Source organism: Hemitrygon akajei, chromosome 5 (assembly GCF_048418815.1).
Source record: "Hemitrygon akajei chromosome 5, sHemAka1.3, whole genome shotgun sequence".
NCBI classification, from domain to species: Eukaryota; Metazoa; Chordata; class Chondrichthyes; order Myliobatiformes; family Dasyatidae; genus Hemitrygon; species Hemitrygon akajei.
Window position 1 is genome coordinate 196,674,522 of NC_133128.1, and position 12,387 is coordinate 196,686,908.

At 43.2% G+C, this 12,387-nt stretch overlaps 1 protein-coding gene and 1 long non-coding RNA gene across 3 annotated transcripts in view; one reads left to right on the forward strand and one right to left on the reverse strand.

The window, feature by feature from the left end:
* The window catches only part of acmsd (aminocarboxymuconate semialdehyde decarboxylase), a 115,953-nt gene that overhangs the window by 85,828 nt on the left and 17,738 nt on the right, over positions 1–12,387 (forward strand). The window contains exon 7 of one of the 2 annotated variants that reach the window (XM_073047611.1): positions 4,361–4,456. The exons of the other annotated variant lie outside the window; for it this stretch is intronic. Coding sequence (XP_072903712.1) covers positions 4,361–4,456 — 96 coding nt within the window. The remainder of the gene's footprint in view (positions 1–4,360; positions 4,457–12,387) is intronic. 2 annotated transcript variants of the gene reach the window in all.
* LOC140728613 (uncharacterized) overlaps positions 1–12,387 on the reverse strand; it is an 82,224-nt gene that overhangs the window by 6,130 nt on the left and 63,707 nt on the right. The gene's annotated exons all lie outside the window — the stretch shown is intronic.

Below are 12,387 nucleotides of genomic sequence, written 5' to 3' on the forward strand. Positions count from 1 at the left end.
TGACAATAAGTACTTCCGTTCGAGTACTGTTGGGGGGACAGTCTACCTGGGGGAAGCAACAGTGGCCGTGCCTCTGGCACAGAGTCAGGCCCTGTAGCTCAGAAGGGTATGGAAAGGAAGAGGAAGGCAGTAGTAACAGGGGACTCGATAGTTAGGGTGTCAGATAGACGATTCTGTGGACGCAGTCAGAAGACCCAGATGGTAGTTTGCCTCCCTGGTGCCAGGGTCCGGGATGTTTCTGATCGCGTCCAAGATATCCTGAAGTGGGAGGGTGAGGAGCCAGAGGTCATGGTACATACAGGTACCAATGACATAGGTAGGAAAAGAGAAGAGGTCCTGAAAGGAGAATATAAGGAGTTAGGAAGGGAGCTGAGAAGAAGGACGGCAAAGCTAGTAATCCCGAGATTACTGCCTGTGCCATGCGACAGTGAGAGTAGCAGTGGAATGAGGTGGAGGGTAAATGCATGGCTGAGGGATTGGAGCAAGGGGCAGGGATTCAAGTTTCTGGATCATTGGGACCTCTTTTGGGGCAGGTGTGACCTGTACAAAAAGGACAGGTTGCACTTGAATCCTAGGGGAACCAATATCCTGGCGGGGAGATTTGCTAAGGCTACTAGGGAGACTTTAAACTAGAATGGTTAGGAGGTGGGAACCAAATTGAAGAGACGAGGAGAGAGGAGGTTAGTTCACAAATAGAGAAAGCTCGTAGGCAGTGTGTGAGGGAGGATAGGCAGGTGATAGAGAAGGGGAGCGCTCAGACCAAAGATGTAGAGGAGAAGGAAGAAAAAGAAGATAGTAAAGTTGTTTCAACCAACACACACAAAATGCTGGTAGAACACAGCAGGCTAGGCAGCATCTATAGGGAGAAGCGATGTCGACATTTTGGGCCGAGACCCTTCGTCAGGACTAACCAAAAGGAAAGATAGTAAGAGATTTGAAAGTAGAGGGGGTAGTAAAGTTGTTTGCACTGTTAGGGATAAACAGAGAGCAAGAGGTGGAGAATTTCTTAAATGCATTTATTTTAATGCCAGGAGCATTGTAAGAAAGGTGGATGAGCTTAGAGCATGGATTGATACCTGGAAATATGATGTTGTAGCTATTAGTGAAACATGGTTGCTGGAGGGGTGTGATTGGCAACTAAATATTCCTGGATTTCGTTGCTTCAGGTGTGATAGAATTGGAGGGGCAAGAGGGGGAGGTGTGGCATTGCTTGTCAGAGAAAATATTACAGCAGTGCTTTGGCAGGATAGATTAGAGGGCTCATCTAGGGAGGCTATTTGCGTGGAATTGAGGAATGGGAAAGGTGTAGTGACACTTATAGGGATGTATTATAGACCACCTAGTGGGGAGCAAGAATTGGAGGAGCAAATTTGCAAGGAGATAGCAGATATTTGTAGTAAGCACAACGTTGTGATTGCAGGAGATTTTAATTTTCCACACATAGACTGGGAAGCCCATTCTGTAAAAGGGCTGGATAGTTTGGAGTTTGTAAAATGTGTGCAGGATAGTTTTTTGCAGCAATACATAGAGGTACCAACTAGAGAAAGGGCAGTGTTGGATCTCCTGTTAGGGAATGAGATAGGTCAGGTGACAGAGATATGTGTTGGGGAGCACTTCAGGTCCAGTGATCACAATGCCATTAGTTTCAATATAATTATGGAGAAGGGTAGGTCTGGACCCAGGGTTGAGATTTTTGATTGGAGAAAGGCTAACTTTGAGGAGATGCGAAAGAATTTAGAAGGAGTGGATTGGGACAATTTGTTTTATGGGAAGGATGTAATAGACAAATGGAGGTCATTTAAAAGTGAAATTTTGAGGGTATAGAATCTTTATGTTCCTGTTAGGTTGAAAGGGAAGGTTAAAAGTTTGAGAGAGCTGTGGTTTTCAAGGGATATTGGAAACTTGGTTCGGAAAAAGAGAGAGATCTACAATAAATATAGGCAGCATGGAGTAAATGAGGTGCTCAAGGAATATAAAGAATGTAAAAAGAATCTCAAGAAAGAAATTAGAAAAGCTAAAAGAAGATACAAGGTTGCTTTGGCAAGTAAGGTGAAAATAAATCCAAAGGGTTTCTACAGTTAAATTAATAGCAAAAGGATAGTGAGGGATAACATTGGTCCCTTAGAGAATCAGAGTGGACAGCTATTTGTGGAGCCAAAAGAGATGGGGGAGATTTTGAACAATTTCTTTTCTATGGTATTCACTAAGGAGAAGGATATTGAATTGTATAAGGTAAGGGAAACAAGTAGGGTAGTTATGGAAACTATGATGATTAAAGAAGAGGAAGTACTGGCGCTTTTAAAGAATATAAAAGTGGATAAGTCTCCAGGTCCTGACAGGATTATCCCTAGGACCTTGAGGGAAGTTAGTGTAGAAATAGCAGGGGCTCTGACAGAAATATTTCAAATGTCATTAGAAATGGGGATAGTGCCAGACAATTGGCGTATTGCTCATTTGATTCCATTGTTTAAAAAGGGTTCTAAGAGTAAACCTAGCAATTATCAGCCTGTAGGTTTGACGTCAGTGGTGGGTAAATTAATGGAAAGTATTCTTAGAGATGGTATATATAATTATCTGGATAGACAGGGTCTGATTAGGAACAGTCAACATGGATTTGTGCGTGGAAGGTCATGTTTGACAAATCTTATTGAATTTTTTGAAGAGGTTATTAGGAAAGTTGACGAGGGTAAAGCAGTGGATGTTGTCTATATGGACTTCAGTAAGGCCTTTGACAAGATTCCACATGGATGATTAGTTAGGAAGGTTCAGTCAGATATTAATATTGAAGTAGTAAAATGGATTCAATAGTGGCTGGATGGGAGATGCCAGAGAGTAGTGGTGGATAACTGTTTGTCAGGTTGGAGGCCGGTGACTAGTGGTGTGCCTCAGGGATCTGTACTGGGTCCAGTGTTGTTTGTCATATACATTAATGATCTGGATGATGGGGTGGTAAATTGGATTAATAAGTATGCAGATGATACTAAGATAGGTGGCGTTGTGGATAATGAAGTAGGTTTTCAAAGCTTGCAGAGAGATTTAGGCCAGTTAGAAGAGTGGGCTGAAAGATGGCAGATGGAGTTTAATGCTGATAAGTGTGAGGTGCTACATTTTGGTAGGAATAATCAAAATAGGACATACATGGTAAATGGTAGAGCTTTGAAGAATGCAGTAGAACAGAGTGATCTAGGAATAATTGTGCATAGTTCCCTGAAGATGGAATCTCATGTGGATAGGGTGGTGAAGAAAGCTTTTGGTATGCTGGCCTTTATAAATCAGAGCATTGAGTATAGGAGTTGGGATATAATGTTAAAATTGTACAAGGCATTGGTGAGGCCAAATTTGGAGTATTGTGTACAGTTCTGGTCACCGAATTATAGGAAAAATGTCAACAAAATAGAGAGAGTACAGAGGAGATTTACTAGAATGTTACCTGGGTTTCAGCACCTAAGTTACAGAGAAAGGTTGAACAAATTAGGTCTTTATTCTTTGGAGCGTAGAAGGTTGAGGGGGTACTTGATAGAGGTATTTAAAATTACGAGGGGGTTAGATAGAGTTGACGTGGATAGGCTTTTTCCATTGAGAGTAGGGGAGATTCAAACAAGAGGACGTGAGTTGAGAGTTAGGGGCAAAAGTTTAGGGGTAACACGAGGGGGAACTTCTTTACTCAGAGAGTGGTAGCTGTGTGGAACGAGCTTCCAGTAGAAATGGTAGAGGCAGGTTCGATATTGTCATTTAAAAAAAAATTGGATAGGTAAATGGACAGGAAAGGAATGGAGAGTTATGGGCTGAGTGCAGGTAGGTGGGACTAGGTAAGAGTAAGCATTCGGCACAAACTAGAAGGGCCAAGATGGCCTGTTTCCGTGCTGTAATTGTTATATGGTTATATGGTTCTAATGTTTTATCTTGAAATATTTTGTTTCGCAAGTAGCATAAGACAATGTAGCAGAATTAAGCCATTTGACCCATTGTGTCTGCTCTGCTATTCGATCCTGGCTGATTTATTATCCTTCTCAACTCCAATCCTTTTAGCTTGGATTCCATTAACTTGGGAAGGATAAGTGTGTAAAAGTTAGAACAAACACGAGGAAATCTGCAGATGCTGGAAATTCAAACAACACACACAAAATGCTGGTGGAACACAGCAGGCCAGGCAGCATCTATAGGGAGAAGCGCTGTCGACGTTTTGGGCCGAAACCCCTCGGCCCGAAATGTCGACAGTGCTTCTCCTTATAGATGCTGCCTGGCCTGCTGTGTTCCACCAGCATTTTGTGTGTGTTGTTTAAAAGATAGAAGCACCCACTCCACTTTAACATTTGACAAACCTTTGAGTGAAGATATGCATTGATCTCATTTTCTTTAGGCATGCCTACTGAAACAACGACTGCAATCTGTTGCATGCTGTTTGGTGGTACCTTTGAAAAATTTCCCAAGTTGAAAGTCTGTTTTGCCCATGGAGGTAAGCACTATATTTAGAACTTCAAAGAAATTGATCAATGCCTGTGGCTGAAACGTGACTGAGAGAAAAAGCAACTTCCTGTAGTAACAACACACACAAAATGCTGGTGGAACACAGCAGGCCAGGCAGCATCTATAGGAGAAGCACTGTCGACGTTTCGGGCCGAGACCCTTCGTCAGGACTAACGGGTTAGTCCTGTTTCCTTGTTTTCTGTTCATCACCCTCCTAGCTGTCTCACTTTCACCTTGCTCTCTCACTGTCTGGTTCCATATACTTTTGTGTCTGCTTCTATCTATCATCCACATCCCAATCCTACCCCTTCCCCACCTGACTCTATCTACCCAAAATCTCAGTCCTGATTAAGTATTTTGGTCAGAAATGTTGACTGATTAATCCTTTCCATTGATGCTGCTTGACCTGCTGACTTCCTGCAATATATTTTTGTGTGTGTTCCAGCATCTGCAGATGCTCCATTCTTGCTGTGCTTACCCACATCTCCTTCATCTCCTGGACATTCGCATTCATCCCATCTTCCCACCGCTTAACAAGAACAGAGTTCCTCATGTTCTCACCTATCACCCCATCATTCTCAGCAACTTACACAATCTTTAATGGGTTCTTACCACTAAAAACATCATTACCTCCCCTCAGCTCTCCACTTCCTCCATGATTCACATTCCACTCATCCCTCTCCACTAATCTCCCTCCTGGCACATATCCCTGCAAATGACAGAAGTGCTACAACTCCACATTTACCTCTTCCTTCACCTCCAGTCAGGGCCTAAGTCCTTCCAGTTCCACTTCACCTGTGAATCTGATGGGATTGTTTATTATATATGGTGCTCCTGAACAGCCTCTTCTACAGTGGTGAGACCCAAAGTAAATTCTGGGTTCACTTTGTCAGATACCTCCACTCCATCTGCAATAAGTGGAATTTTTCAGTAGCCAACCATTTTAATTCCTATCCCCATTCCCATTCTGACATAGAACATAGAAATCTACAGCACATTACAGGCCCTTCAATGTTGTGCTGATCATGTAACCTACACTAGAAACTCCCTAGAATTTCCCTAGAGCATAGCCCTCTATTTTTCTAAGCTCTATGTACCTATCTAAGAGTCTCTTAAAACACTCTATTGTATCCGATCCACCACTGTCGCCGCCAGTGCATTCCACACACCCACCATTCTCTGTGTGAAAAACTTACCCGACATCCCCTCTGTACCTACTTCCAAGCACCTTAAAACTATACCTCCTCAAGTTAGCCATTTCAGCCCTGGGATAAAACCTCTGGCTATTCACATGATAAATGCCATTCATCATCTTATACATCTCTATCAGCTCACATCTCATCTGCTGTCGCTCCAAGGAGAAAAGGCTACGTTCACTCAACCTATTCTCATAAGGCATGCTCTTCATCTAGGCAACATCCTTGTAAATCTCCTCTGCACTCTCTGTATAGTATCCACATCCTTCCTGTAGTGGGATGACCTGAACTGAACACATACACCAAGTGGGGTCTGACCAAGGTCTTATATAGCTGTAACATTACCTCATGGCTCTTGAACTCAATCGTAGGGGTGATAAATGCCAACACACCACATGCCTTTTTAACAACACTGTCAACCTGTACAGTGGCTTTGAGTGTCCTATGGACATGGACTTCAAGATCTCTCAAATCTTCCACACTGCCAAGGGTCTTACCATTAATACTATATTTTTCTTCAAATTTGACCTACCAAGATGAACCACTTCACACTTATTTGGGTTGAACTCCATCTACCACTTCTCAGCCCAGTTCTACATCCTATTGATGTCCCACTGTAACCTTTGACAACCCACCAGACTATCCACAACACCTAAGCAAAATTACTAACCCACCTTCTACTTCTTCATCCAGGTCAGTTACAAAAATCACAAAGAGAAGGGGTCTCAGAACAGATCCCTGTGGAAAACCACTGATCACCAACCTCTATGCAGAATACAAACCATCTACAACCACCCTTTGCCAATTTTGTATCCACAAAGCAAGGTCTCCTTGGATACCATGCCTCCTTACTTTCTGAATGAGCCCTGCATGGGGAACCTTATCTAATGCCTTACAAGTCCCTTGGTCCTAATGTAATGCATCCCACAATTCTGAAAGAAATTATTGTAGAGGCTTTGGTGATAATTTACCAAAATTCTCTGGACTCTGGGCAGGTCCCAGCAGATTGGAAGATGGTGATTGTCATGTGACTGTTCAAAAAAGGATGTAGGCAAAAGGCGGGTAACTATAGGCCAGTTAGTTTAATGTCTGAGGTTGGGAAAATCCTTGAAGCTATCATTAAAGAAGAAATAGTGAGGCATCTGGAAATAAATGGATCCATCAAGCAGATGCAGCATAGATTCAGCAAAGGCAGGTCCTGTTCGACAAACCTACTGGGGTTCTTTGAGGATATAATGAGCGCAGTGGGTAGAGGGGAACAGATGGACATTATATACTTCAATTTCCAGAAGGTGTTCAATAAGGTGCTGTATAAAAGACTGATCCGTAAGATAAGAATGCATAGAGTTGAGACAATGTATTAGCATGGATAGAGGATTGGTTAACTAATAGACAGCAGAGAGTTGGGATACATGGGTGTTACTCTGGTTGGCAATCAGTAGTGAGTGGTGTGTCGCAGTGGTCGGCGTTGGGCCTGCAACTATTCATGATATACATTAACGATCTGGAAGAGGGGACCAAGTGTAGTGTATCTCAGTTTGCTGATGATACTAAATTGAGTGGAAAAGCAAATTGTGCAAAAGATATGGAGAGCCTGCAGAGAGATATAGATAGTTAGGTGAGTGGGCAAGGGTCTGGCAGATGGAGTACAATGTTGGTAAATTTGAGGTCATCCACTTTGGAAGGAAAAAAGGAAGATCAGATTATTATTTAAATGGTAAAAAATATTGCAGCATGCCACTGTGCAGAGGGACTTGGGAGTGCTTGTGCATGAATCACAAAATGTTGGTTTGCATGTGTAGCAGTCTATCAAGAAGGCAAATGGAATATTGGTCTTCATTGCCAGAGAGATTGAATTTAAAGGTAGGGAGGTTATGCTGCAACAATACAGGGTACTGGTGAAGCCACACCTGGAGTACTGTGTGCAGTTCTGGTCTCCTTACTTGAGGAAGGATATACTGGCTTTGGAGGTGGTGCAGAGGAGGTTCAACAGGTTGATTCCAGAGATGAGGGAGTTGGACTATGAGGAGAGATTGAATCACCTGGGACTGTACTTGCTGGAATGAGAGGAGATCTTAAAGAAACATAAAATTATGAAAGGGATAGATAAGATAGAGGCAGGAGAGTTGTTTCTCCAAGTGAGACTAGAACTAGGGGACATAGTCTCAAGATTTGGGAGAGTAGATTTAGGATGGAGATGAGGAAGAAGGAACTGCTTTTCCAAGAGAGCAGTGAACCTGTGGAATTCTCTGCCCAATGAAGCACTGGAGGCTACCTCAGTGAAGACGTTTGGATAGAATTTTGCATAGTAGGGGAATTAAAAGTTATGAGGAAAAGGCGGGTAGATGGAGATCAGTCTATGGCCAGATCAGCCATGATCATATTGAATAATGGAGCAAGCTCAATGGACCAGATGGCCTACTCCTGCTCCTTTTTCTTATGCTCTTAGATCCATATACACTACATCCACTGCTCTACCTTTATCAATGTATTTTGTTACATCCTCAAGGATTTCAATCAGGCTCATAAGGCATGACCTGCCCTTGACTAAGCCATGCTGACTATCCCTAATCAGATTATGCCTCTCCAAATGTTCAGGACCTTCTTCAACAACTGAAGTAAGATTCACTGGTCTATAATTTCCTGGGTTATCTCTTCTCCCTTTCTTGAACAAGGGAACAACATTTGCAACCCTTCAATCCTCTGGAACCTCTCCTGTCCCCATTGATGAGGCAAAGATAATCGCCAGAGGATCAGCAATCTCCTCCCTTGCTCCTCACAGTAGCCTGTCTGGTATATCTTGTCTGGTCTGGGCAACTTATCTAACTTAATGCTTTTCAGAAGCTCCAGCACATCCTCTTTCTTAATGTCTATATGCTCAAGCGTTTCAGACATCCCCACAATTGTCAAGATACCCTGGTGAATACTGAAGCAAAGAATGTAAGTCCATGGCCTCCTCTTCTGCTATGATGAGGCCACTCTCAGGGTGGAGGAGCAACACCTCATACTCTGTCTAGGTAGCCTCCAACCTGATGGCATAAACATCAATTTCTCCTTCCAGTATTTTTCCCTCCCTTTTCCCTCCTCTATACCCCTCTCTGGCCTCTTACCTCTTCTCCTCACCTACATATCACCTCCCACTGGTGCCCCTTTTGCTTCCCTTTCTCCCAAAGTCTACTGTCCTTTCCTACCAGATTCCTTCTCCTCCAGCCATCTGCCTTTTCCACCTACCACCTCCCAGCTTCTTACTTTATCCCTCCTCCCCTACCCACCTATGACCTTCTAGCTTGACCTCCTTTCCCTCTACCCACCCTTTTATTCTGGCATCTTCCCCCTTTCTTTTCAGTCCAGTTGAAGAGTCTCGTTATTGTTGACTGTTTCTTCATTTCCATAGATGCTGCTTAACCTGATGAGTTCCTCCAGTATTTTGTGTGTATTGCTCTAGATTTACAGCATCTGCAGAACCTCTTGTGTTTATGATCTGCAGAATCACCCCTCGTCGGTACACCCCTTCCCCTCTCCACTATCTCCCCCTTCCATTCTCTCCTCTGATACAGGGTTTCAACAGGAAATATTGGTAATTCCTTCCCTCATACCCCCCGCCCCCAACCTCTCAGATGCTGCTCAGCTCACTGAGTTCCTCCAGCAGATCATTTGAGGCTCCTGATTCCAGCACTTACAGTCTCTTTCAGTGATAGCACAAGTAAAGCTGCACTGTGAGAGTGATGCAATGCTAATGTGAAATCTTGATGCTACAGAAAATTTTGGCTGATGGGTAAATGTTGAATAAAACACAATTATACAAATGTTAAAAAGGGGGAGAGCAATGCATGTATAATTGGTCAATGTGTTATTCATAGGTGCGATTCCATGCCCCATCTTCTTATTCTATATGCTTGCCTACTTAGCACATCAACATAGGCTAGTCTATACAACATCACCATAGGCTGGTCTATACAATATCTCCATAGACTGGTCCATTCAATGTCTCCATAGGCTGGTCCATACAATATCATCCAGACATTATGCACTAGCACCACTCTGTACAAATAATGATAAAGATAAAGATTAACTTTATTAGTCATATGTACATCAGAACATTCAGTGAAATACGTCATTGATGTCAATTCAAAGCACAAGAATTGTGCTGAGAGCAGCCTGCAAGTGTCACCACACTTCTGGTGCCAACGTAGCATGCCTACAATTTCCCAGCTCCAACCGTACATCTTTGGACTGTGGTAGGAACCAGAGCACCCAAAGGAAACCCACATGGTCACGGGGTGAACATACAAACTCCTTACAGACAGTGGCAAGGGTCAAATTGGATTGGTGATTGTGCTAACCATTACACTATTGTGCAAAAGCAGTGGTATTCAAAGGCTGTCCACTATTGGACCATGTTACAGAAATTCCTTTTCTTCCAGCCATTTCCCTCTAACATCTTCACTTTTTCCTCAGAGGCACAATGGACTGCAGACTCTGAAATCGGGAGAAAAAAAAATTGAACTGGGAGAACTCAGCAGGTCAAGCAGCATTGTAGAGTCAGGAATTCCAGACACAAGAGACTACAGACTCTGCAGGTCAAGCAGCGCCTGTAGAGTCTGAATTGCTGATGCAAGAAGATGCACCATGACCCACTGTGTTCCTTCACTAGTTTGCATTTTTCTTCGCTGTTATATAGATTTGTTTGTTTTCTTTCCCATCTCAAATATGTTGAAGGATCTTTGTCTTGAAACATTAACTGATTTCTTTTTCCATAGGTACTTATTGACTGACTGAGTTATTTCAATGTTTTTGCTTTTTGCTTATTTACTTTAGAACATTGAGCATTACAGTTCAGTACAGGGTCTTCGGCTCATGATGCTGTGTCTACCTTTTAACCTACTCTAAGGTAAACACAACCATTCCCTCCCACATGGCCCTCCATTTTTCTCTAATCAATGTGTCCACCTAATTGTTTCTGAAATGTTCCTAATGCAGCGTATTCCCCACACTTGTCTTTCACTCTGTAAAAAATTATGTCTGATATTCCCCCCTGTGCTTTCCTCCAAACATCTTAAAATTATGCTCCAGATTACAGAAGAGGAGGCACTTGCTGTCTCAAAGCAAATTAGAACATAGACATACAAAACAGAATGTAGAAATCCACAGCACATTACAGGCCCTTCGGCCCACAATGTTGTGCCAACCGTGTAACCTACTCCAGAGACTGTGTAGAATTTCCCTAGCGCATAGCCCTCTATTTTTCAAAGCTCCATGTACCTATCTAAGTGTAGCCTCCCGGTAAGCCTCAGGCCCGCTCAGCTTGCTTTCATCTAGGGGGAGCAGCCTTTGGCCCCGCCAAACTGTGTAATCAAGTTTGTGTAGATGCTGTGTGATGTACCCCACCACGCCAAATAACAGACAGTACACCATATGCAATTAAAGGAGTACACTTTATAACCCTTACTTTGACTATGTAGATAGTAAAGGAACAAAATCAGAACTGTTTAACTGTTTTTTAAAAAGAGGCGCCATTATTATTAACCAGTTTGTGCACACATCGTTGGAGCTCTTACGGAACCGGGGCCCCCTTCCTCCAGTCGATGTTTTCCGAACTCCGCTGACCCTCAAATGGGACCACCCTCGGTGATTGACCAAACGCTCTACTCGAGTCTGTCCTCGTCTGCTCTCCTCGCCGAAGCCCCTGGGCCTCGGACTCCTGCTTGGGGTCTGTTCCGTTGCCCATCTTACAGCATTGCGTCTCCTCTCTCTGTCCCCATCGCGCCTTCTCCCCAAAGCCCACGAAAACAATAGCTTACAGACACACAAGAACGAGTAACATCTATCCCAATTGGTTAACAAATGAATACAATTCTCTCTATCAGTAATTATAACCCAAACAAGCTGCGCGAGAGAAGCACTTTCTCAGCAGTTAACATAACAAGAAGCCATTTTATTAGCCTTAGCAGTAACATAAAAGAAGAAACCCCTTACATAAGAAGCTCTTAAAAGACCCTATTGTATCTGCTTCCACCACCATTGCCGGTGGCAGTGCATTCCACACACCCACCACTCTCTGTGTGAGAAACTTACCACTGACATCTCCTCTGTACCTATTTCCAAGCATCTTAAAACTACGCTTCCTTATGTTAGCTATTTCAGCCCTGGGAAAAAAGCATCTGGCTATCCACACGATCAATGACCCTCATCATCTTATACACCTCTGTCAGCTCACCTCTCATCCTCCATCAATCCAAGGAGAAAAGCCCAAGTTCACTCAACCTATTCTCATAAGGCATGCTCTCCAATCCAGACAACATCCTTGTGAATCTCCTCTGCACTCTAAAGTATCAACATCCTTCCTGTAGTGAGGTGACCAGAACTTATCATAGTACTTCAAGTTGGGTCTGACCAAAGTCTTATATAGCTGTAACATACATACTGTAGTTCTCACAGCTCTTGAACTCAATCCCATGGTTGATAAATGCCAACACCATATGCCTTCTTAACAACACTGTCAACCTGCGCAGCAGCATTGAGTGTCCTATGGACATGGACTCCAAGATCTCTCAGATCCTCAACACTGCCAAGAGTCTCAACATTAATATTATATTCTGTCTTCAAATTTGATCTACCAAAATGAACCACTGCACACTTATCTGGGTTGAAGTCCATCTGCCACTTCTCAGCTAACTACTGACAACTCTCCAGACTATCCACAACACCCCCAACCTTTGTGTCA